General features: G+C 49.3%; 1 protein-coding gene across 14 annotated transcripts in view; it reads right to left on the reverse strand.

The window, feature by feature from the left end:
- GRAMD1B (GRAM domain containing 1B) overlaps positions 1-22,603 on the reverse strand; it is an 84,388-nt gene that overhangs the window by 37,749 nt on the left and 24,036 nt on the right. Inside the window, exon 1 of one of the 14 annotated variants that reach the window (XM_032133902.1) lies at positions 16,949-17,108. The exons of 8 other annotated variants lie outside the window; for them this stretch is intronic. In XM_032133902.1, the coding sequence (XP_031989793.1) occupies positions 16,949-16,971 (23 nt within the window). In that variant the 5' untranslated portion in view covers positions 16,972-17,108. Of the gene's footprint in view, positions 1-555; positions 768-6,872; positions 7,089-7,255; positions 7,280-16,446; positions 16,464-16,948; positions 17,109-22,603 lie in introns of those variants that run through there. 5 more of the 14 variants (XM_032133905.1, XM_032133906.1, XM_032133900.1 and 2 more) reach the window with 5 other exon arrangements.

A 22,603-nucleotide genomic window follows, 5' to 3' on the forward strand; every position in this document is an offset into this window, starting at 1 on the left:
AGGAATAACTGTCCCCGTGGGAAAGGGGGATGGGGGACACAGCAGGGCGTGAAGGGAAAACGAGGAGGGGTGAGGGGAATAAAAGGTGGGGGGGGGGGGGGGGGGGGAGGAAAAAAAAAAGAAGAAAGAAAAACCGAACCCAAACAAAAAAACCCAAACAGATTTGCCCATTGTTTTGAACAATCGAAAAGGCTGCTTTAGCAATTCCGCCCTGCAGGAGAGGCAAGGCACGTGCGTGGGGGAGAGCAAGGAGAAAAAAAAAAAAATAATAAAACCAAATTAAATTAAACAAGGGATCAGCCCGTGGAAAGGAAGAGAAACGAAGCATCTCTGCACCATGATGTCACCGTCTGCTTTCGAGTCCCCCGAACGGAGGGGACCAGCGGCGGCAGCAGCAGCAGCAACCAACATGGACTCCGGCTTTAATCCGCCTGGAGAGCGCCCGTGTGCGGGATGGAGGAGCCGCCCGGGCTGCGCCGAGCCCTGCGGGTGCCACACGTGCGGGACGGCGGGCGGGCACAGCCCCGGCGGCGCGGGGAGCAGCGCGGCACTAACCTGGCAGCCATTGGGGAGCGTGGAGCGGCGCGGAGCAGCTAGGAATTCATTCGGGATGGCTCGCGGTTCATTCATTCATGCACTCGTGGGCGGCGAGCCGGCAGGCTACTCACCTCCTGCACCATGGCACGGCCCTTCCCCGCCGTTTCAGGGCCGGCCGCGGCGCCGTGCGGGCACTGCCCAGCGCGCTGCCCCGGCCCCGGCCATGCCCGTCCCCCCGGTGCCGCTGGCCGGCAGCGCTCGCAGCCGCTCCGGCACGGCCGCGCACACGCGTGCGCAGCGCTTTACATAATGCACCCACCGCCTCCCTGCTGCCCGCCCCGCTCGCATCTCCCCCGGGGAAGCCGCGGAAAAGGGAGCCCCGAGCGCTGCTCGAGGAGTCGGAAGGAACGCTGCGAGTTACGATGCGACGGGTTGGAAACATTGTGGTCGCCCTCCCTGCGCACACGCGCTGCCCGGAGGAAGTTTCAAAGGGTGCGAGCGAGAACGGCCAGGAAAATTAAACCCTAATTAACCGGCCGCGTGGATTATCTGAACTGAATTGAACAACGCTCATTCGGAGTTAAGGTGACCTCAACTCAATTCAGCTGGCTCCGTCTAGGAAGCTAATTTGCTTTCTTTTTCCTTTTTTTTTTTTTTTTTTGCTGTGCTTATCCGTGTGTAAACAGGCCTGGGGTTTTTAAAGAAACATTATCAAGCAAAGTTTACAGCTCGGCAGCAGCATCAGTACGTGGTGTTGCTTTTGGGGACACTGTATCCCTCCAAACCTGCTCCTGGACATCTTTATTTCCAGAATAAGGAGAAGGATTTCAGTCCCTCTCAATACCATAAATAGGGGACAATAAGTCCCTCTCAGTACAATAAAAATTAGACAGGCTGAAGGATGATAAGGAAGAGAGACCAAAACCATCACCTAGCTTTCACTTTTCCTTCCAGTCTATGAAATCAGGCCTTGTGTGTGCAAGGAAACAGTGTAGAACTGAACTGGAACTGTACTAACACCCCTGATTTGAGCACAAGTGTCCACGTGTGGAATTACACTGAATTATTTGATTCTGGATGCCGTGAATGACCCCCTCAGGGACAAGCACCGATAACACAAGGAGCTGTTCCTTAAGTGCTGTAAATACTCATCACTCTGCCCTCTGCCTGCTTTTGTTTCATTTTGCCCCTTCCCTACCCAGGGTTGAGCATTTTCCCTTCTCTTTACAATCAGCCCCAGCTTTCAGTGCTAATTCCCAGAAGAGCATCTTCCCAAAAGCCTGATTATCCATCATTTCACCACAATCAAAATCAGTGGGAGCAGGAGGTGCTCCGGCAGGCTCAGGCCGGTGCAATTCAAAGGCTGGACAGGATTTTAAACTGAAAACACCGTCAGCATACACACCTTTGTCTGGATACTACAACAGTACCACCACCTTCGTATTACTCAAAGAATACACCTAGGAGCACATGAACTCCCTGTTTATGTGCCACTGTTCTAATAAATTCATTGCATCCATCAGCCTGATGTCAATTTTGTTGTTTCAAATGCTTCCCAAAGTTTGGCAGCTGGAGAATTTACGAATTTATTTCAAGGAAATGGCATATAACAGGCAAATCCTCCCATTCCCGATGCCCAACGCAACAGAACCTCACATCCAAGGGTGGTGTGATTCCTACCGAAACACCATGTCCAGGATTGTATCCAGGTTCAATGAGTGGATCATGTGGATAAACTCAGATAAGTGCAACCAGCACTAAAGGCAGTGGCACTGAATCCCTTCCAACACAACCTGGAGGCCAAGGAATGCCAAGATTTAGATGCTCACCTGGAATCCAGGTTTGATCCCACTGGGTATCAGCTGAAAGTGCTGAAAGCTGAAGCTGGACGAATCCTGGCTAGACAAGAGAAACCTATTTTGGGAGGCAAACAAAACTAACCACTGTAACTAATTCAAGGCTCAATTATCCATCTGTGGCAAACATTATTATGCAAGGGTTTGTGTTCTCCCAAACACTGTTCTGTACCTCGAACCAGAATCAATTCAAGCCTCACACTTTGCATTCAGCAGGATTTGGAATGAGATATCTGAATGGTCCCATTTTGTTTTATAGCCTATGGGTATTTCCGTGCTTTTTTCTCTTCCAGAGAGAAAGTGAGAGAATAGTTAAAACCATAATTCTTAGCCTCTACAAATTCTGATATATTTAGTTAGAACAAGCTGCTATTTTTCAATAGTCACAAGAGTTACACCGACCCAAATGCTGTGATAAATTCGATATAATGGCTACTTCAGATCCAGAACACACAAAGGCCCAAAGCAGGTCATGGAGTGGCAGGATAGACATGAGGTTAAGCCTAACCCACCCTTCAGACTGCCAGGAGAGAAGATGAATCAAACAGAAGTCCTGCTTCCAAAAGCACTGTAAGAGCAGTAGTAAAAATGCAAGACTTACTTAGAGAAAATCTTCTTAGGCTTATCCGGCGTGGCATGCAAGGGGCAAAGTTATGGGGAATTTGGAAAACCACACCACCTCAAATGCTTCACAAACTTCATCAGATCTGCAAAGTTTCACCCCAAACTCTTGGAAGTAACAAATACTTGGTACTTTTCTGCAGCACCAGCCCTGGCACTGAAGACAGCTTGTGTCATGTTGATAAAAGTTAGATAATACTGCACTGAGAGAGGATCTTTAGGGCCTTTAAGGAAGCTCTCGGACATAAAGCTGCAAGATCCTGTCTTGCTCAAGAGCTGCAAGAATGCATTTTGTGTTATCTTGCACGGGCCTGGTGCTCAAGACAAGAGATAAGGACTTCATTTCATGTGTGGAGGACAATGTGAGGGTCTGCAAGCTGAGCGTGACATGGTCACACACCTCGGCCTGGACACCACAGCTCTACCAAGCCCTACAGGAGGACCAGGGTCACATCTGGGGACCCCTCCCTCCAAGGATGCTCCGATTTTGGGCACATCTGTCAGGCTCTTCAGTGTCCAGGCACGCAGCACCTTCACCTCGCCCAAAGTGCACCTTCCGTGCCTGCAGGGCTGTGCTGCTGCCCTGTAACACAAGCACTCTCATGCATATTGCATCTCCCAGCCCCGAGGAAATGAGGCACTGTCCGAGTAATTAAAGCCCGGGGCTGACGACAGATCCGTGGGACACAGAGCAGGGCCTGAATGTCCAGGCCTGCAGAGCATCAGGTGGGGGTGGGATCAGCTCTCCAGCCAGCCAGAGCAATCCTACCCTCCCTGTAAGCCACACCAGCGATGCAGAACAAAAAGAAGCCTTTAAAAGTCTGTCTGCAAAATGTCAGGCAACAATGAGCACCTGGACTGGAAAACACGTAGGGTTTCTCCTTTCTCCCCATAATTCTTTGTCCAACTTTAATACGATCTGTTTTGAAAACTGAAAGCCATTGGGGCAGCTATTCCCCAACATCTCTGCTTGTCAGCTGAGTTCAGGACAGAACCAGGGGGACACATGTTCACTGTATTTCCAGCCTTGTCTTTGAAAAAGACACATCAGAAATGTCAAGAAACCGTGTCCTGAGGGAAAACTCAGTGCTACAACCTCAAGATGTGCAAGCAGGATTAGCATTAGCGGGTAACTGGGTGGTAATTAGTATTTTGCACATGTTTAATTTGGGGTTTGCTCACACCTTGCACCTGTAGGTGCTTTTCTGCTACTCATCCTCTTCAGGAATGAAGGGATGGACTCCTGACTGCACAGCACGGGACAGGGTGACTTCTCTGACTGGGATATTGGTCCTGTTTGACAACTCCTGCTCAGCCCATGGGTGCTACTCCTCAAAGCCCACAGGATTCCCATCCTGTTAAGCAACAAGAAGCACTTTTCCCTTGTGGAAAACGGGCTCCTAGACAGGTACCAGACCAAGCAAAACTCTTTCTGAGCTGACAATGGCATTTTCACAGAGTCCGTGGATTCCTACGGCAGTGGGGGCTGGAGGAGGCACGGAATCATGTGCTCACAGGCATGGGGAGGAAGAGGGGGAGGAGGAGAACAAGGGGAGAGAGAGAACAAAGTGTCAACATCTTAACTGGGACACACAAAGAGCCAGTTCTTACTAAGAACTTAATCCAGGATTAACAAGAGGTCAGCTACCTCTGCAAGGAGACTGCACTAAAAGCAGCTAATTAGCTCTCCTTAATTGCACAAAAGGAACCACACAGAATTAAAGACATTCACCAGCAGCAGGTCCCACCTCACCCAGGAAACACAGCCCCACCTGTTGTGCCCAACACCACGGTCAGACAATCAGCACGTGGAGAGCCAGGAGCAGGAGAGGTGCAGTGATGGACGGGAGGGAAAAAGGCTGTGGGGAGGTTCAGCATCAAGTGCTGGAGTGGGAGCTGGAGCCTCCATCAGCACAAGCATTTGTAGCATGGCCAGGATCTGTCTAGACAGTTTCCTCATCAGCCACTGCCATGAACTGCCCCAAATCCCTGAGGAAACCACAGCTCTCACTTTCACAGTGATATCCATGAGGATGTTCAGCACAGTTCTGGCCCTCCTTAAATCAGTGTGATCTCTGAAAATGAGCAGGAAGAGTAGCACAAGGGGAACTGGTTTTGCCCTGTAGGTTGAGGCCAACAGAATCCCATCCCAACATGGACAGGCACTGCAGGATAAACGTCAGGCTAAATGGAGGGCACACAGCATCACGGACAGGTAGCAGATCCCACCTGGAAGCTGCCAGTTTGGAATGATGCAGTGGGAAAGGCTGGCTGAGCTGCCCACCCACGAATCCCCTGTCTGGAATTTCTAATCATACATTACAAAGACACACATCTGAAGTTCCCTGTCAGCTTCCCCTTGGTACTAAATCCATCTCTTTTTTCCTGCAGAGCCATTCCACGTTCTGTTCTCCTGCACTGGTGCATATCTTACCCCAGAAGCCCTTGCTCTGCACTGACAGATAATGGATCCAGCAGTCGGTGCACTTGAAAATGAAGATTAACAGGCACATCAATAACGCCAACAGATGTCTCTGAGATGGAGCACTAATAAAAGGAACTCCTGCAATTATTTGGGTTATAGCACTGTGCTGAGGGCTGGGGAGATCAGGCAGACACGAGCCTGAGTGCATCCCAGCAGGATCAGCTCCCAGTTTGAGGGAGGATGAAGGGAAAAGCAAAACAGCAGCCAGGGAAGGCTGCCCTACACACAAAGAAAAATAACAGAAACAGGAGCTCACGCTAATTACAGGTCCCTGTGAAATCATTACAGTAGTGCCTCCATTATTTATCCTTTTCTTCCCTCAGGACAGAGTTAAATGTCATGCCACTGTACTTCCAGTGACATTGCAGGGAGAGCCACCAGGGGACAAACAGCACCAAAATTTCACCTCAAACCCAACACAAACAAAGGAGTTCTTGGGATGCTACTGGGAATATGAGACAGCCACCCCCTCTCTGCTCCCAGCAACTGAGCAGCAACCCTCAGTTGTGCTGCTCCCATGCAGGCTCAGCACAAAGGGAGAGCTCCCTGACATCTGGCTAAAGCTTCAATAGCTGCCATTGGGGAGAGCAGAATGAGCATCAGCGGAGCTGTGCCAGGGGCTGGGCTGCAGCGGCCTCCTGGTACAGACAGGCCCCACTCCACCACCCACCACCCCTCTGCTCCCTATTCCCTGCTGTCCTGAGCTGGAGTAGCTCGGATCTCATTCATAAAGAGAAGGAAAAGTGTCCTAAAAGGGCCCAGGGTGCAGTCTCTTTCTCCAGCGCTGGCTGGTGCAGTGTGTGCTCCTGCATTGCATTATTCTGTTATGGCTATTCCAGCTTCTCCATTCCTCCCAACTGTTCCAATCCATTTATCCCCCCCAAACCCAGCCTTCTGCAGCCTTCTCCAAAGCACTGCCCCAGTCTCTACCTTCAGACTTGCCCTGTGCCCCCCCCCCGATTTTCAACCCCAATCCAATTGGATTCATCCCCACTTCCACTGACTTCCCTAACTTTGCTTGGCCCTTTCTTCCAGATTCCTGAAATCTGCTGGGCTCACCCCGAAACTCACCAAAACCACTATAGAGCTGCTCAGTGCAGCCCCTGCTCCCATGCAGACAGAATACTTCTCCACCTTCAGTCTTCCCCAGCTTTTCCCCCCACATCCCTTCGGCCCCGACTGCGATTCCCCCATCCCACTGCATCCCCATCCCAGCTGCGTCAGGGCATCCTTTTTCCTGAGGAACTGCCTGACCTCCCAGCGCGCACACACACACACACACACACACACACAAAGGAACCTGCGTGCACAGGAAGGAGTCCCCCGCCTGCCTGGGAGATGAAAAACGAGGAGCTAAACGATCCCATCGCCACCTGTTAGCACATCGCCCTTCCCGGGAGGCGGCTGCGGCTCTTCCCCGCTCCGGTGCGAGCTCCCCGCAGCCGGCAGCGATTCTGCCGGGGGGCGCACCATGGAACCACGCAGGAACCTCGCTGCTGCTCCGAGGCATTTCACGGCCGCCGAAGGAGTTGACAAAAAGATTCCCCGCTCTGATAACGGCTTGGCATGGCTGGAACAAAGCCGCCTTTGCAGTGCGCTGCCCGGCTCTGGCAGCCGAGCTGGCTGCTGCCCACTGGGGAGAAAAGCTCCCGCTGTCGCTTTAAGGATGTCCCACATCACCCGGTTAACCCTGGCTGCTCCTCGCTGCCGGCACCGAGGAGAAATTCCAGGATTTCTGCTCTTCTCCTGCTCTTACCCATCTGTTCTGCCGCCCTGGTACAGCTTCTCTGCGCTGCTGCACAGCCCTGGTGTCCCAAGCAGAGCTTTATTAAATATTCTGAGCTGCTGCACAGCCCTGGCATCCCAAGCAGAGCTTTATTAAATATCCCCGTCCTCCCCGCTGTGCAAACCACCAGGGAGCACTTCTGTGACGACAAAGGAGCAGAGCAGTCAGCGTGGACATAAACATCCCAATTACCTCGAAATTCCACTTCCTTGCTCCCACAAAGCTCTGACTCTTCACTCTGAGGGGCTGCACATCCTCCTAAACCTTACCAGACAACACAAACCATCGATTTCCCTGCTAGAACAGCAGGCAGCAACAGAAGTATCTGCCTTCAACACTCGGGCATTTCCACGTACAAGTTCTGGGAAAGGCCATCTCCGCACAGAGGTTATACAATGCAGAAGGTAACATCTTGAAAATGTATACAAACACACTTAAAAACTTGTCTTGGGAAAAATAAACAGAGGCTGTGCCTGATTCCCTTCTGGGAAAAGCAGGAACACAACCCTGCTGCTGTCCTCGGGTTTGTATCTGCTCCAGGCAGGTGTTAACAGAGGAAACAAAGCCATGGCCAGCAATTTAAAGAATTTAGAAAGCAAGAAAGCAGCACAGATGGACAAGGGAAGAGCACAGAGCAAATGAAAAATGTTCCTGCACCATGATATAGGAGCAGGGAGGACTGATGTGACTCGGAGCTGATCAATCCCGCCTCATGGAATGATGACATATTTGCTCTGTATGATCAGCTAATCCCAACCAGGAACACGTTAGAAGGGTGGCAAACAACCAGAAAGATTTTCTTACAGAGCAATGAGTTCAAAGGAAAGCAATAAAAACATCACAGCACTCATGAGGCTCGTTTATGAAAACAAACTTGAAGGGTAAACAAAGTGGAGCGGTCAACAAATATTTGAAGAATGTAAATATTGAAGAGAAAGAGAAGCTGTATTAAAAGATTTGAGGGTTTTTTTGAACAATGAGCAATGGGATTATATGAAGTTTTGGGAAATAAATGAGGCTGAAGTCAAATCCTCACAGCCAGGAGCAGGAGAGAAGTGGAATAAACTCGTTCACTTGTCATGTTCATAAACAGCAATAGGTAACTGTTAGCAAAGACAAAACAGAATCACAGAACCACAGAATATCCTGAGTTGGAAGGGACCCACAAGGATTACTGGAGTCCAACTCCCTGTACAGGACACCCCACTGGCAGGAGCATGGATCAACACCTCAATAATATCACTTTTTTTTTCAGTCTCTAGTTCTGCTTTCCATAATTTTCATTTTTTTTAAAGAGGCAGCAGCCCAGTTTGCAGCAATGCAGGACTCTGAAGGTTTGCAATGATTGGTGTTACAGCTGTTTGAGTGTCACAATTTAAAAGGATTACTTTCACTTGATTTTTATCCCCCAAACTTCCAAGACACACACAGACATCCATGTGATTTTCAGTTCCACGTGGGAAACCTTGCAAAGTGACATCCAAATCATCCCGAGTTCTTAATCTGGGCTGTGATCCTTGAAAGAACAGATGTCCTCATGATAATTATGGCATCTCCAAACACGAGCGAGGCACAGGTTGTTTTGGGACAATTATAAGGATTCCATTTGTGGCTTTGGGCAAGTCTCCTGTGAGAAGTGCAGGGGATAGGGCTGGATGTTTGTGTTTCTCATCCTGGCTCTTACTTCAGTGGAGTTTGCTCCTTTTAGAGAATTGTTTCAGCTATAACAATTTCTTTCCTCTCCTAAGCCAAGCTTCCAGTAGGGAATTACTACACAGCTATTAATAAACACATTAAAAGGAAAAACACCTTTAATTGCCATGTGCCTCATCTGCAAACCAAGGCTAATTCCACTTCCTTTCTTCTACCCTTTGTCCATCTTGACTATTTAGGATGGAATCTCTTCCTCCACACTGGAGGTGGGGCATGAAAATCTCCCAGCACAGCAAATCTCTGTTTTCAAGAGCCTCTTTCACTGTAAAACAACACAATTTTAGAAACAGTTCTATTTCCCAGATCAGTTGTGCTATCAGCTGCCTTTAAAACAGAAAAGAATCCATGGGGAACTCATTCTTCCTGCTGGAAAAATAATACAGCAGGTATTTGAAGCAATGATGCAGCTTTAGTGCCCTGGAGCAGCCACTGAATATTGCTGAGGTTCTCTAAGCTCTGGCCTCCAGACACATCCTTCTTTCATGGCCTGCAGCTAAGCATGGGTTTGCCTCCCAAACCTCATTCCCAAAATGTGCATCAGGTTGAGGGGCAGTACAAGCAGCACCACATCCCTCTAACAGCTCTGAAAAAGCCAAATTCCAGCTCTGAGGGCTGCACAGCCACAAGCCAATGTCGTCATGAGCAAAGGGCACCTCTGTCACATCTCCAGAGCTGCTTTATTTCTGGTCCTGTGGGGTCAGAAATACACCAAAATTACAGCTCTGCCTCTCTGGCAGCTCTCTAAAATCCCTCTGTCTCCAGTGCAAACCTTTTAATTCACAGCACTTCGAGTGTCCTCACTGCACCAGGGCTGAGACCTTGCAAATGCTTTCTGCCACCTCCTTCTCCTGTCATTTACACACAGCTGGATTTGCTCCGTATTTCATTAAGGGAATGGCTCTAATTAGAGGGAGCTGTTCTTGCACTAAAGATAAACAAGTCGTGTGTTCCCCCTCCAGCTAATTTGTTCTAATTTTATGTGCATATCTGGACATTTCTTCTGTTACCAAATCTTTGCTACTCCTCAAAATACACCTCAAAATACATCTCCTCTTCCCCCAAAGTCTCCTTCATTCCACTCGTTTTCTCCTCCATTTTTCTCCTTCCAATTCCAAGGCCTGAAATTAGCTGTGGTCCAAACCACATTCTTCCAAACCTGGTATTCCAAGTGGTTTGAAAATCATTCAAAATATAGACCCCAAATATATGTATCTCCCCCCAAAAAATCCACAAATTCCTCCTTCTCTGCTCCTCTGCCACATGCATGGAGTGACTGTGACATTGCCAAAGGAGAGTGGCAGCATTTTGCATCTTTTTTTAGTTGGAAAAAAAGCAGAGCATCTGCCCCCGGGTCACTTGGCTGTGACCACAGAGAGCATTCTGTCCTGGAAAAATGGTTCCAGGGGAATAAACCGCTGGAAAATGCAAAGTATAATCAACAGCACAGACCTAAATGTGGCCAAAAGGAGAACTTTAGGAAAGGAGAAGCTCAGGGAACATTCCAGCATCTTGTGTTCAGCACGTGGCTCTGCAAGGACACCCAGAAGGAAAATGACTACTGTGCAGCATTTTGGTTTTGGCGTCTCCATTTCCTGAGCTTGGATATTCTATCCTTGGATATATTATTGCAACTTCATATAATTTACTTCAACCTGGCCCAAAATCCTGAAATTAGTAGCTACCAGTCATAATAAGCAGCAATTAAAATAATAATGGCATCAAGATGCACTTTCTAACCAGGCCTGAACTCAGAGACATTCAGGGGAGGGTTCAAGCGAAAACACAGCTCAATCAACCAAAGAAATACCTCGAGCTGGTTTAGAATAGAGAGGAATCTGCTTCCCAGAGGGAATTTCAGCTGGAGAAAGCAGAAGAGGCCTGGACCAGGACACTGATTCTGGCAGGAAGCTCCACAAGGGTTTTGATGGCAATATTTGCCTCTCGAAGGCCTTGCCCCTGCCCACTTGCTGAGCAGAAATCAAGCAGAAATTTCAGCTATGTGAGTGCTTCCAACACAACTATCAACACACACAGGGTGAACCAGACACCTAGAAACGTGGGACACTGTCCAACACCTCCTTCCAGCACTTGTCCCATGAAAATCTCTGCTCCAGGGAGAGGGAGGAGGAAGGGGAGACTGGTTTGTGTCATTTTGCAGGCAGGGAAAGAGGGGCAGAGGCAACACCAGGATACGAGCGGTCAGTGACAGATGCAGGCACAAACAAGGCCTCTCGTGACTCCCAGCTCCCACAGCCAGCACCTTCCTTCCCTTTGGAAGCGGCCAAACAGCACCCAGCAGCCTCAGCTCCACATTTTATCTCTTCTCCACTGAATTTTCCCCCTTTCCAGGCTTTTTAGTGAGGAAAAGAATCTCTGGAGGAGCCTCACTGCTGCCTCATTCGCCTCAACTCAAGGCCCTGAGCGAGCAAAGGCTGCAGAATTCCAGAGCAATTCCAAGCAGTTTGCCCTTCACTTGACATTTATGAGACTGCTGAAGGACCGGAGACAGAGAGCAAGGTGATCCTGCCATCCGATAAGAGGGAAAGACAATTTCCCAGCAAAACAAACGATTAGGATTCAATTAGCCAAAATAATCTGCAGTCCAAGGAGAGATCTGGAGGAGAGATTGTGGGTGCTGGCAGCGAACTCTGCAAAGTGCAGCATCTTCATGGCCTACGTCAAAGAACTCCTCTGTGTCCTCAGAGAGGTTTCAATATGCACAAATATATTAGACAATAGATTTACAGATGTTTATCCAAATTTAAATCAAGCATTGATGCCAAAAGCCAACCACATAACAAACAAAATCATTAAAGGGATGCTTTTGCCAGTCTATTATCACACAGCAAACCCAGTATCAGACCAAGGCCTTCAAAATGACTTGGTTTTATTTCAAATGGTCTCCTTCCACTGTAATTTCATACTTGCACTAAAATAAAAGCCGTACTTCACACCCTGTTGCCACTGCAGGTATTAATCCAGCGTGGCACTGTGCAGCCCAGGACAAAAACTGGTGCTGGGCTGATCCTGGTTCTATTTCTGGCTCTCCTGGTGCCCACAAGTGCAGCATGGCCAAGGGGATTGCATGCAAGGCTTTTCCCTGACTTTAGTGCACTCGGATTAGGCTCCTCACTGCTTCCTAGGCCTTCCCGTTATGGAAAAGACCAGAAAAAATAACACAAAGGGCAGATAAATTAGCACAAAACCTGCTACTAACCCCTTAGTAAGTGTGTGCCACAGAACCATCTACTAAATAAACCTGCTCCAAGCTGTTCTTCCAGTCACCTGGCATGACATCTTCCTGCTGAAAAAGGACAGAAGCTGTACTTTATGGACAAAATGTTCAGGATGTATGGCCAGTTCAGAACGTTCTGGATGCAGGGGAAGACGAGCGACCTATTAATGAGGTTTGCTCTTCCGACCGCACCGCCAGCAAACGGGAACATTCTGATTCCTCAGATCCATTTGCAGAATTCATAAGGAGCTAAGGCCTCTCCTTTCCCCAACACCAGAGCCATATTTATATGTATGTGGGTCATCTCCGGTGGTGGTTTTTAGCAGAGGATTATCAGCATCTATTTCTTCCCCCTAAATAAAAGGCACAAATGAAGATGTAGACTCAGAAGACTCAATAAAGACAGAAAAGACTGAAAATGCAACATTTGAACCTGTAACGTGAAGGTCGAACAGCACAATGGGCACAGCAGCCTAATTATGTAACTTTAACAGAACCGTTTTCCTAAGCTCCTCCAAAAAATGAGGAAGAATTGATTTGGAAATCCAATTTCATTTGGGATCATTTGCAGTGCCACAGAACGAAGTTCACTGTTGCTGCAAGCAGATGTTCTTTAAGTCTCCGCAGCTTCAATACAAAATTGGAAGTGATTTAAGCAGCTTCATCATTTCCCTGGGTAACCAAAGAGGCACGAATCCCAAACACCCACGTTTGTCACCTCTGTGTGTCACAGACTCGATGTCTGGAAGTGAGGACAGAACCATCCCTCCTGTCCCCGTCTCACCAACCTGTTATTTTACATCTCAAAGAAGTCGAAAGGCCTGGGTAGGACGAGTGTGACAGCTCAGGAACCCCTCCCTCCCCTCTTCCACGCCCTGAGACATGGATTTCCAGAGCCAGGGGAAGGGCAGGGGTCGCCAGCCTTGTCGGGGTACAAAGAGCCCCTGCAGCCGCAGCCTCCGGAACGCAGAACTGAAACTGCCTGAAGTCAATCTTCGCTGCTCCCTGACATCAAACAACTTCTAATTTTAGCTCTGCTGTTCTGTAACCCTACCTAGTTCCCATCCCACCCCCACAACTACATAATAGATCCTTCCCTCAGATAAGCAGGGTGTTGGAACATTGAGAGGTGTTGTTTTTTTCTTTTTCCTCACCCACAGGCACTAGCAGAAAAATGAATTACAGGTTTATTTTTAGTGGAGCCCTTGGCCCTTCTTTCCTCTGTAGGTTCCAGATCGCAGGTTCTGCAGCTCAGAACTATTCCAACCAACACAGCAGCACAAGCAATGCGGAAGGAACCACAAAGGAAGGAAAATCAGACGAGCAGAGTTTTATGCAGTATCCCATTTATGGGACATCCAGTTCAGCTACCAGCTTGTTTTTGTCCCTGCAATGCTCTTCTGGTATTAGATTCTCATTCTTCATCAAAGATCTGAATTCGTTTCCATCTCTGCTGGATCATGGACTCCCCAAATCTCCCAAGAAGGAAGAGCAGGGCAAGCAGCACAGCCCGAGATGGAAGGGGAGGGAAAGCCTGCTGTGGTTTTCGGCTTTCTGAGATTTAAAGCTCGAGGCTTGGCTGATTACAGTCCCCGAGGAGCTATGAGACAACAGCGATGTCAGCCTGGAGGCAGAAGCTCTCTCTCACAATACCAGGTCGCAACATAAAGATGGCAACAGCATTAAAACATTCCCCCGTGCCACAAAAACAACCGATTAAACCAAGGCACCAGACCCCGACGAGACAAACTGCTGTTGTCATCTGTCCTGACGGCGTCCTCGGGGGCCGCAGCATCATTCCTGCCACCGGGACGCCGTGCTGGAGCAGTGTGACGCTGGAGCAGGGTGACGCTGGAGCAGTGTGACGTGCAGCAGGTGCTTGCATCATGCCACTGCCACACTCTGATGTCACCCAGCCACTCCGGCTGCCCACCAGGCCCGGGCTGTGCTGCAGAGCCCCCGGGCCACGCCGGGAGCTGCGACCAGATGGGGATGAGATCATTTTGGGCAGGATGAGGTGGCGTGCTGCAAGAAATGCAGGGCATGGTGTGAGGGAGCAGCACGCTGGCTGTGCCAGGACAGGCCCAGAGGTGGCCAGGGGTTCTCTGATGACACACACACGGTGGGATTTGGTGGGATCTGACAGCACGGGATGGATGTGGGGCCTGAAAACAGGGACAAGCAAGTGCTGTTCCTAAGGGTCAGAGCAGGCTGCTCCTGCTGACAGCTTTCTGTCCCTCCCTAGTACAGACAGAAATCATGTGTCTCTCTGAGCATGGCTCCAGGAGGAAATCTGGGTTAACTCCAGCAGTGCCACCCAGAATCGCTGCTCCTGCACCAAGGACTAGAGGATTTGTTCGCATCCCCCACACTGAAGGTTTTTTCTTTACATAAATACTAATAAACCCATACACCCATTTCATATCAAGGCTGTCCAGCCCCCATTAAATACCCCAAGCAAGTTCAGAGAACTCTGCATTCATTCTGTCCTTAAATCTGTGCTCCTCCAATCAATCCAGCAGGGACAAACACACATTATTTGGGCAAACCAGGACCTGAAATAACATCCTTAACTCACCCTCCTGTGCCTGGATATTGCAGCACAACCAAATAAACAAAACTGCCTGTGAATATCCTGGGAGAGGGGGGAACAGTGACAGCTGCAGAGATCTAAGGGAAGCAATCAGAATATTTGATTTTGGGATTGGGAGGAAGACGAAGGGGGATGCTGAAGAGGCAGGGCTTGGGTAGCACTTTCCAAGTGTCCCCAGGAGAGCCAGGGGAACTGATCGGGATCTTTATGGCATCCCAGCGGAACAGAGGGGCCCGGGACTGCCCAGAGCCCCCGGGACCCTGCCTGGAGCCCGAGGAACGGAGAGGGAAGAGCGTTACCTACTGAAGCCCGGCCAGCACTTCCTCCAGCACTGTAATCTGCTTATGTCTCCACGAATCCTCCAGCAGCCTCCCCACTGAGCTCCCGGCCTGACAAAATCACCAGGATGCTCCAACGTGAGCTGTCGGAAACACTGTGACGACGAAGTGGGAACTAAAACCTGCCCAGTTCCACGATGAACAGATCTCCCGTGCTGGGTTGGTGGGGAGGCAGGGACAGGGATGCAGCGGGGGCCATGTCACTGCAGATCCACACCATCCCAGCGTTCCCAGCACATGCTCTGCTCTCCTGGTAGTACGCTGGGCTATTATGCAACTCCTCAGCCCAACTGCACAGCACAGCAGGCAGCAGAGCACTGCGAGAGAGGGGCTTTTTTCCATTAAAAAAAAAAAAAAGGAAAAAAGAAAGCCATCATGTAATATTTTCGAATGCTAATATCCATACCATTTGTACAGTCTGTGTGAGACATAGCCATGTACACACAGGGAAAATTCAAAGGCTCTCAGTGTAATTAAATAAAGGACAGAATTAGAGAAATTAGAAAAAGAGATGACCTATTGGGTCATCCCTGGCTCGGGTCTGTCCCCTGGGGCCCAGTACAAGATGCTTCCTAGTGCTATACTGTAGTGCTTTTATTTTTCACACAGAAAAAAAAAAATAAAATTAAAATAGCAACAATAAGTAAAGTAACAAATGCAAAATAACTTTGCTGTTTTCTCACACTTTACAGGCGAGGATCTCAAAGCACCACATTCATCCTGATGCAAACCAGCGCACTTGAGAGGGAGGCTGTTATTTCTATGATTACTTCCTTTTTCATTGCAGAAAAAAAGAAAGGATTAAGGAAAAGAAACAGGCTTTCCCATTGCTCTTGTCATCCACTTCAACTCAAATTACGAAGTCACATTCCACTGTTAACTGTGGAACTGTTCCCATCTGATAAAGTTCTGGCTAAATCAATTTCATCATCATAATTCAAAGACTCTTTATTCCAACGAAGTGGTTTTGACCTATTGGAAATTTTAAATAGTTTTGATATACTCAGGATTCTACATAAGCCTTTAGTGGTCAAGTTTATATTCCATTTTATATATAGATAAATAATTGTATCCTCTTTTACATATACATATATTTACCTACCCCTGTAAAATACAAACTTCACCAACAAAATATCTACATGTGAACACTTCAGACACACACACACAGAGTTTTGTTAATTGCCTTTCACCCACACAATGTTTTCTTTCACTTAGCCAAACCTGGCGAGTTCTCCCCCAAAACACCCAGGAACAATGAAAGAATTAACGAGCACTTGGGTACCTTGCTGGAAGCTCTCGGTTCCCTCGAATATGTTCTTACAGCACCACACCAGTGAGGTGCATCCCCAAAAGCCGCTATTTAAAGGACAAGCCGAGCACGAGCTATTCCACGCACGCAGCATCCAAACCACTTTTCTGCCCCCCACCTTTCTTCGGCAAAAACTGCCCGTGCTTATTTTCCTGCGCGATCAAAGAGCCCCCGAGCCCAGGTGATGCGGTTCATGCACAGCCTGGCAGCGGAGCAGGGCAGGGAGATGCAGCCGGAGCCCAGGGAGGCTCAGGGCATCACAGCGCTGATGCGGCGATGCCCGGACAGCAGCGGCCCAGCGCCGCATCCATCGCCGGAGCCTCTCCCGGTGCCTCCCTCGCAGCCGCATCCCGCACCCAGGTCCCCCCGGCGATGCCGCAGCGGCAGCGCCGGCAACTTGGAGGAGCTCATCCCTTTTTCCCATTCCGGGGAGGGGGCCACGGCATCCCCCCCAATCTCCCCACCGTGCGCTTACCAGGCGAGCTTGAACCCTTTCATTAGTACAGCCACGATAATCCGCTGCCCGTGTCCTTGTCTGCCCACTGACAGCTCCAGAGGTCCCAGCACATATTGGAGCAGCCGCGGCCGGCGAGCGTCCCGCGGGGAGCGCCGAGCCCCATGCGCCGAGCCCCCCGTGCCGGGGCACGGCCGCCCCCCGCGCCCCCGGAGCCGCGGCGAGGCGCGCAGGGCTGCCCGCAGCAGCAGCAGCAGCAGCAGCAGCAGCGCCAGGGGCTGAGCCGGCTCCGTGCTCTGTGCCGAGCTCCGTGCTGAGCATGTGCAGCAGCGGCGGGACCGCAGCGTGCCATGGCACCCGCGCTGCCAGCCCCGCTCGCCGCGACACCGCCCGGCCCCGGCCCCGCTCCGCCGGCCGCGCCCGCAGCCCCTCCCGGCCCCAGGCGTCCCTGCCCACGGCTCTGGGGCAGGCACGGAGCCGCGGGGTGGTGGGAATGGACAGTAAAGGGCAGCTCGTCCCAACCCCCGTGCCAAGGGCGGGGAGGGCTCCTGCCGGACCATTTTGCCGTGGACACTTGTAGGGATGGGGCAGCCAGAACTTCTCTGTTCCAGTGCCTCGCGCCCCTCACAGTAAAGAATATTTCCTATTAGCTAAGCTAACCCTCCTCTCTGTCAGTGGGAAGCCGTCCCCCCTTGCCCTGCCTCTCCATGCTCTTGTAAAAGTCCCTCTGTGTCTCCCTTGCAGACTCCACTCAGCCCTGGCCATACTTCCCCACTTGTGAAATCAATTTCTGGGGCCAGCAAGAATAGAGGGGAGTTTTGAAGGCCCCTCACACACATGGGCTGTGCTCCCTTGGCCTTTTTCTGCAGCAAGAGGTTTGTCTGCTTTGCTCCTCAAGCACAGGGTCCTCTCCACGTAGGGGAGAGCTGGAGGAAGAGGCAGAGCAAGCCCCAGTACTCTCCTCCCTCCCCCAGTGCTGCAATATTTGGTAGTTGATGCTTGTGGGGGGATTTGCCAAACCACCACTCCAACTCCCTGAATATCCCAGAGCAGGGATGAGCTGATTGCTCAGGCCAGAAAAGAGAATTCCATCTCTGGTGATGTTCTGGAAGCTGAGACACATAACCTGAATTTCCCCTCCTTGAATTTGTACCCATTTCTCCTTGTCCTACCACCACAGCTCCTGACAAAGATCCCCTCTGCATCTTCCTGAAGGGAAGAGAGTCCCCCTCAGCTGAGGGCTGTGCAGGGGGATGGATTAACCCACCCCTCCTCCCAACAGAGGAACAACCACTACAGAAACCAAAGGAAAACTGAATTTCCTAATGGAAAGCCGAATTTCCTAATGGAAAACCAAAACCTTCAGCGAGGCAGGGGCCAAGTCCCTGCTCTGGAGCTGAGGGAGGGGGATCTTATCTCGTGACAGCTCTGGCACTCGGGGAACATGGGAGCCGTTGTTGAACCATCTCTTATCAGAGCAGGACCAGAGCTCTGCCCCTCACACCAGCACCAGAGAGCCCCTGCACCCCACACCCACAGGGCAAGGCCTGGCCTGAGGGGAAAAGTGTCAATTATTGCATTACCACCCCCACTTCCTGCAATACACGAGGCTTTTCCCTGGAATTCTTCTGTTCATCTCACAGGATCCAAGCACAGCCTGCTGCTCCTGCACGCAGGTTGGTAGGGAATGGGGCAGTGTGTTTCAAATAAAGTGTAATTTAATTATTTCTTCGTAAATTACTTCAAAAAGTGAAGCCTGGGCGTGTCCAGGGATGGACATCCACACTCTTACTCCATACAGAGAGCTCTGAAGGGATTTAGTTTGGGACAGGAACACTCTGGACGATAAATCCTGCAGGAATTCTTCAGTTTTAGGGGTGGTAGAGGAAAGAGAGCAGAAAGAGTGCGTAAATAAAGATTCTACTCTCTTGAAGAGCTTTTAATGGTATTTTGTCATTTTCTTTGCACTCACACCCCCATGCCCAGGGCTGCAGATAATTTTGAGTGGACTGACACGAAAACCTTGCCCTGTAAAATCCCCCCCTTCGTTCTGTTCACCGCTCAGGGGACAGGGGGGTGCTTGGGGCAGTTCCACAGCTCTGTCCTGGTTTGCAAAGCTTTCAGTGACATTTGTCCCACGAAACATTGGGATTCTGATCCCCACATCCCCTTTGGAAAGTAACAAGTGTGGTTCTTTGCTTTTCCTACTGTGCCTAATCACAACAAAGATCTTTTTTTCTGATTCTCCCAAACCCTGAAGAGAGGAACAGCAGCGAAGTTCCAGTTCTGAATTCAGCAGAAAAGTCACTTTTGGAGGGCTTGGATCATTCCAGGGCAGGTGAAATGAAAAAGGATCTTGGGCTGAAGTTTGAGAAATTGGGGAAGTAACACTGAAATGGGGAGCTCTGCAGGAGAACCCCAGGGCAGGTGGGGAGATCCCAAATCCTTCCTTTGGGAATCTGCTCCAACAAGAACTTTGCAATGCATTTTTTCGTTTATTTCTAGACAAAAAGCAGTAATTTAACCACAAAGTTGGGCACAGGCCTTTCCACATGCCAAACAGCACAGAAAAAGCACCTTCAAATCTCACCCCACATAATCCCACACTCAGCCCTTCTTAAGTCCAATTTACACCAGCTTGGGCCGGGCTTTGGGCTGGGCTTTTCTGCACAAGCAGCTTTTCAACTGTGGCCTGCAGGTTGTCAAGGAGGGAGGCAAATCACAAATGCTGTAAAATGGGTCAGGAGACCTGCAAGCTTGGCAAATCTAGGACAGACTAATGCTGCAGAGTCACATGTTGGGAAATCAAAGCTCAGGCAAGAAAGGTATTAAGAGATAAGCAGTCATGCACTTTTTCTGGTTTTTTTTTTTTCCCTATCCAAATAAGTGAGGGGTTGGGGAAATTATCAAAGGAAAGAGATCACTTGGAAGGTGTTTAAATGTTTGGCTGGCCACCTCTGCAACGTGCTGGCCAAAATCCTCCCAGCAGGAGCCTTGGCGGGACTGTGGGTCACCCCCACACAGGTATTTCCCAACCCCCATCCCACATCCTGGCTGATCCAGCTGTGCCAGCTGCATGGACAAGCCCTTCCCTTTTCCCCTCATCCTCTGCACGTAACTATTCCAGTGGGGAAAAGGGAAAAAAAAAAAAGATATTAAAATTTCAATAAGGCAACGCAAAAGCAGGGCTGGGCTATGCACAGCCACCTCCTCAGTGCTAAGAATACCTATCAGTCACATGCAAGTTGAATTCCTGATTAATGATCTACCTACTCCATCCCACTAAAGGGGAAAATGGAAGAAAACCAGTCAGAGCTGCGGCTGGAGGGGTCCAAACCCATTTCTGGCCTCTGTTTTGGAGAGGGAAGCCCTAAAAATCCCTGGCTTCTCACTCCTGTGTGGAACTGCAGGTTGCAGTTCAGAAAATGGCTGTAAAAAGCATCACTGATGTATTGCTTTATGGCAAATCTATTCCATGATCTTGTTTCGCACTCAAAGGAGCTTTCCCAAGCCATTGGTATTTTGGTAAAAATTCTTTTTTCCATGCGAATAATTAAAAATAGTCATAAAAGGGTAAACACTGGGTTTCCTTAGAGTTTGTTGTGATGTTCTGTGAAAATAAACGTAATAACTGAGTTGAACAGCAGCTCTGAAACATGTGCAGGTGCCCTCAAAGAGCCATAAATACATATTTTCACCAACAGCCACCCTTCATACAGGATGTTAGACCAGAGGTTCGTTTTCCCCTCTAGCCATAAAGGCTGTAAATCCAATGATTTTATTGGAATACCATTTGGGTTGTTTGGGGAAGGGAAGCTCATTTTTTAATTAGCTGCATAATTTACTAAACACAAACAATAAGTAATAATAAAACAAGTTCATGTGGTTGTGTTGTCCTGCCTCATCCCTGTCCTTTCTCCCAGGAAAAAATTCTCATAAACTTCAAAAAGAATTAAGATAATTTGGATCCTGGCCTAGTGCCAGTGACATTTTGAGCATTCCTGGTCCAGATCAAGAATTCCATTAATAAAACCTCCCTTGGGGCTCCTGGTTGCTTCCACAGGCAGTTGGGAGGAAGAAGTCAAGCAGCAGCACACACACTAAAAACACTAAAAACAGCAACAAAGCAAAAACCAGGCAGAACTTTCTCAAACTGAAGAAAAATGTGGAGATCAGGAGCAGCAAAAAAAAAAAAAAAAAAGGTTGGAAAAAAAGACCGGATGTTTTCCTGACCTGTGAGTACAAACTGTCAAGGCCTCATGAATTTTAAAAGTTAGGTCTGGAATACACAAAAACTGAGTTGATTTTTTTTTTTCCCTGACCCCCTACTTGGATGAAAGAAATACTGGATGCTGCTGTCCAGATAAAACAGGGCTTTCCATGGCTTCTACAGAGGCAGGAACATCTGCACAAAGGGACAGGAATTAGGGCTTGGTGTTGGGGAAAAAAAGGCAATTTTAGCACATGATTTTGCCACTGCCCCAGTCAGGGCCTGGGGGGAAGCTGGAAGCACAGAGGCAACCACAGAAAGTAGAAGTCGTGCAATAATGTTTAATATTTAGCACTATTTTATTCACACACAGCTGTTCTGTCCTTCTCCCCTCGCAGACACTTCTCCAAGCAATCCCAGCCCAGCACCCCCTGCTAAAAGCCAAGGAAATCATCTCCCAAAATCTCTGTGATGCTGTAAAAAGGCACCTCGGCTGCCTTCACTCATCGTCCCCTTACAGCTCAGGAGAGGAACACATTTCCCTCAAGATGGAACAAGTAAATCAGCTTCAACATCTCCCACAACACCCTAAAATTCAGAGGATTTCCGTGCGTGTGTTTGCAGGGCAGAGAAGCAGAACCTTGCAGGGCCAGGGGGTGAAAGGAGCTCACTGATTTTATCCTCTTCATTTCACCTGGGAAGTGACCCTGCTTTCCCAAGAAGCTCCACACTGACCCGATTTCCCCTCCCTTCTCCAAGAGTTTAAGTGCTTTCCCCCCAGCACTCCGCAAGGAGCAGGGATGGAGCAATCCGGGGGTTTCACTTTTAGCAGGGCAAGCAAAGCTGGAGGTGACACAGCCCCGTGCCACTGTCCCAAAGCCAGGTGCCCCAGAGCAGTGCTCCAAGCCCACCAACAGCTCTGAAAAGCCCCAAGAGGAGGATGAACTATGGATTAAAACTGCACTTCTCCTTTATTTCTTTTTAAAGAGCTAAATACGGGGCCATTCTCTGGCATGGCAGGAAATGCCAGTTCTTGAGACAGCCTGGAAGGTGCCTCAGCAGAAAAGGAAGCAGCAGAGTGACACAATGGAGAGCAGCTGTGACAGAACATCCTGATATCCCAGCCCATGGCCACTTCTGGAGCATTCCAGCATGAGGAGACAAATCTCTTAAACCTCCTCAGAAGTTCTTCCAGACTGACCCCAGCAAAAATGAAGCAAAGTGAACAGCGTCCCTTTAATGCTCCAAACTCGTAACAGGAGTTACTGACTCAAAGTCAGCAAAGAAAACAGAACTTTGGGGTTTTAAATAAAGAACTGGACACTAAACATCAGCAGTCGCCAAGGTTAAGTCCAAATAAACCTGTGCACATTCCAGGAATATCTACCTAACCAATTCCCAAGGTGTAGCTGTTTCAGAAGGTTCAAACTCGACTCAGTTTTCCGTTTCTCCAAAAAGATAATTAG

This window comes from Corvus moneduloides, chromosome 25 (genome assembly GCF_009650955.1).
Source record: "Corvus moneduloides isolate bCorMon1 chromosome 25, bCorMon1.pri, whole genome shotgun sequence".
Classification (NCBI taxonomy): Eukaryota; Metazoa; Chordata; class Aves; order Passeriformes; family Corvidae; genus Corvus; species Corvus moneduloides.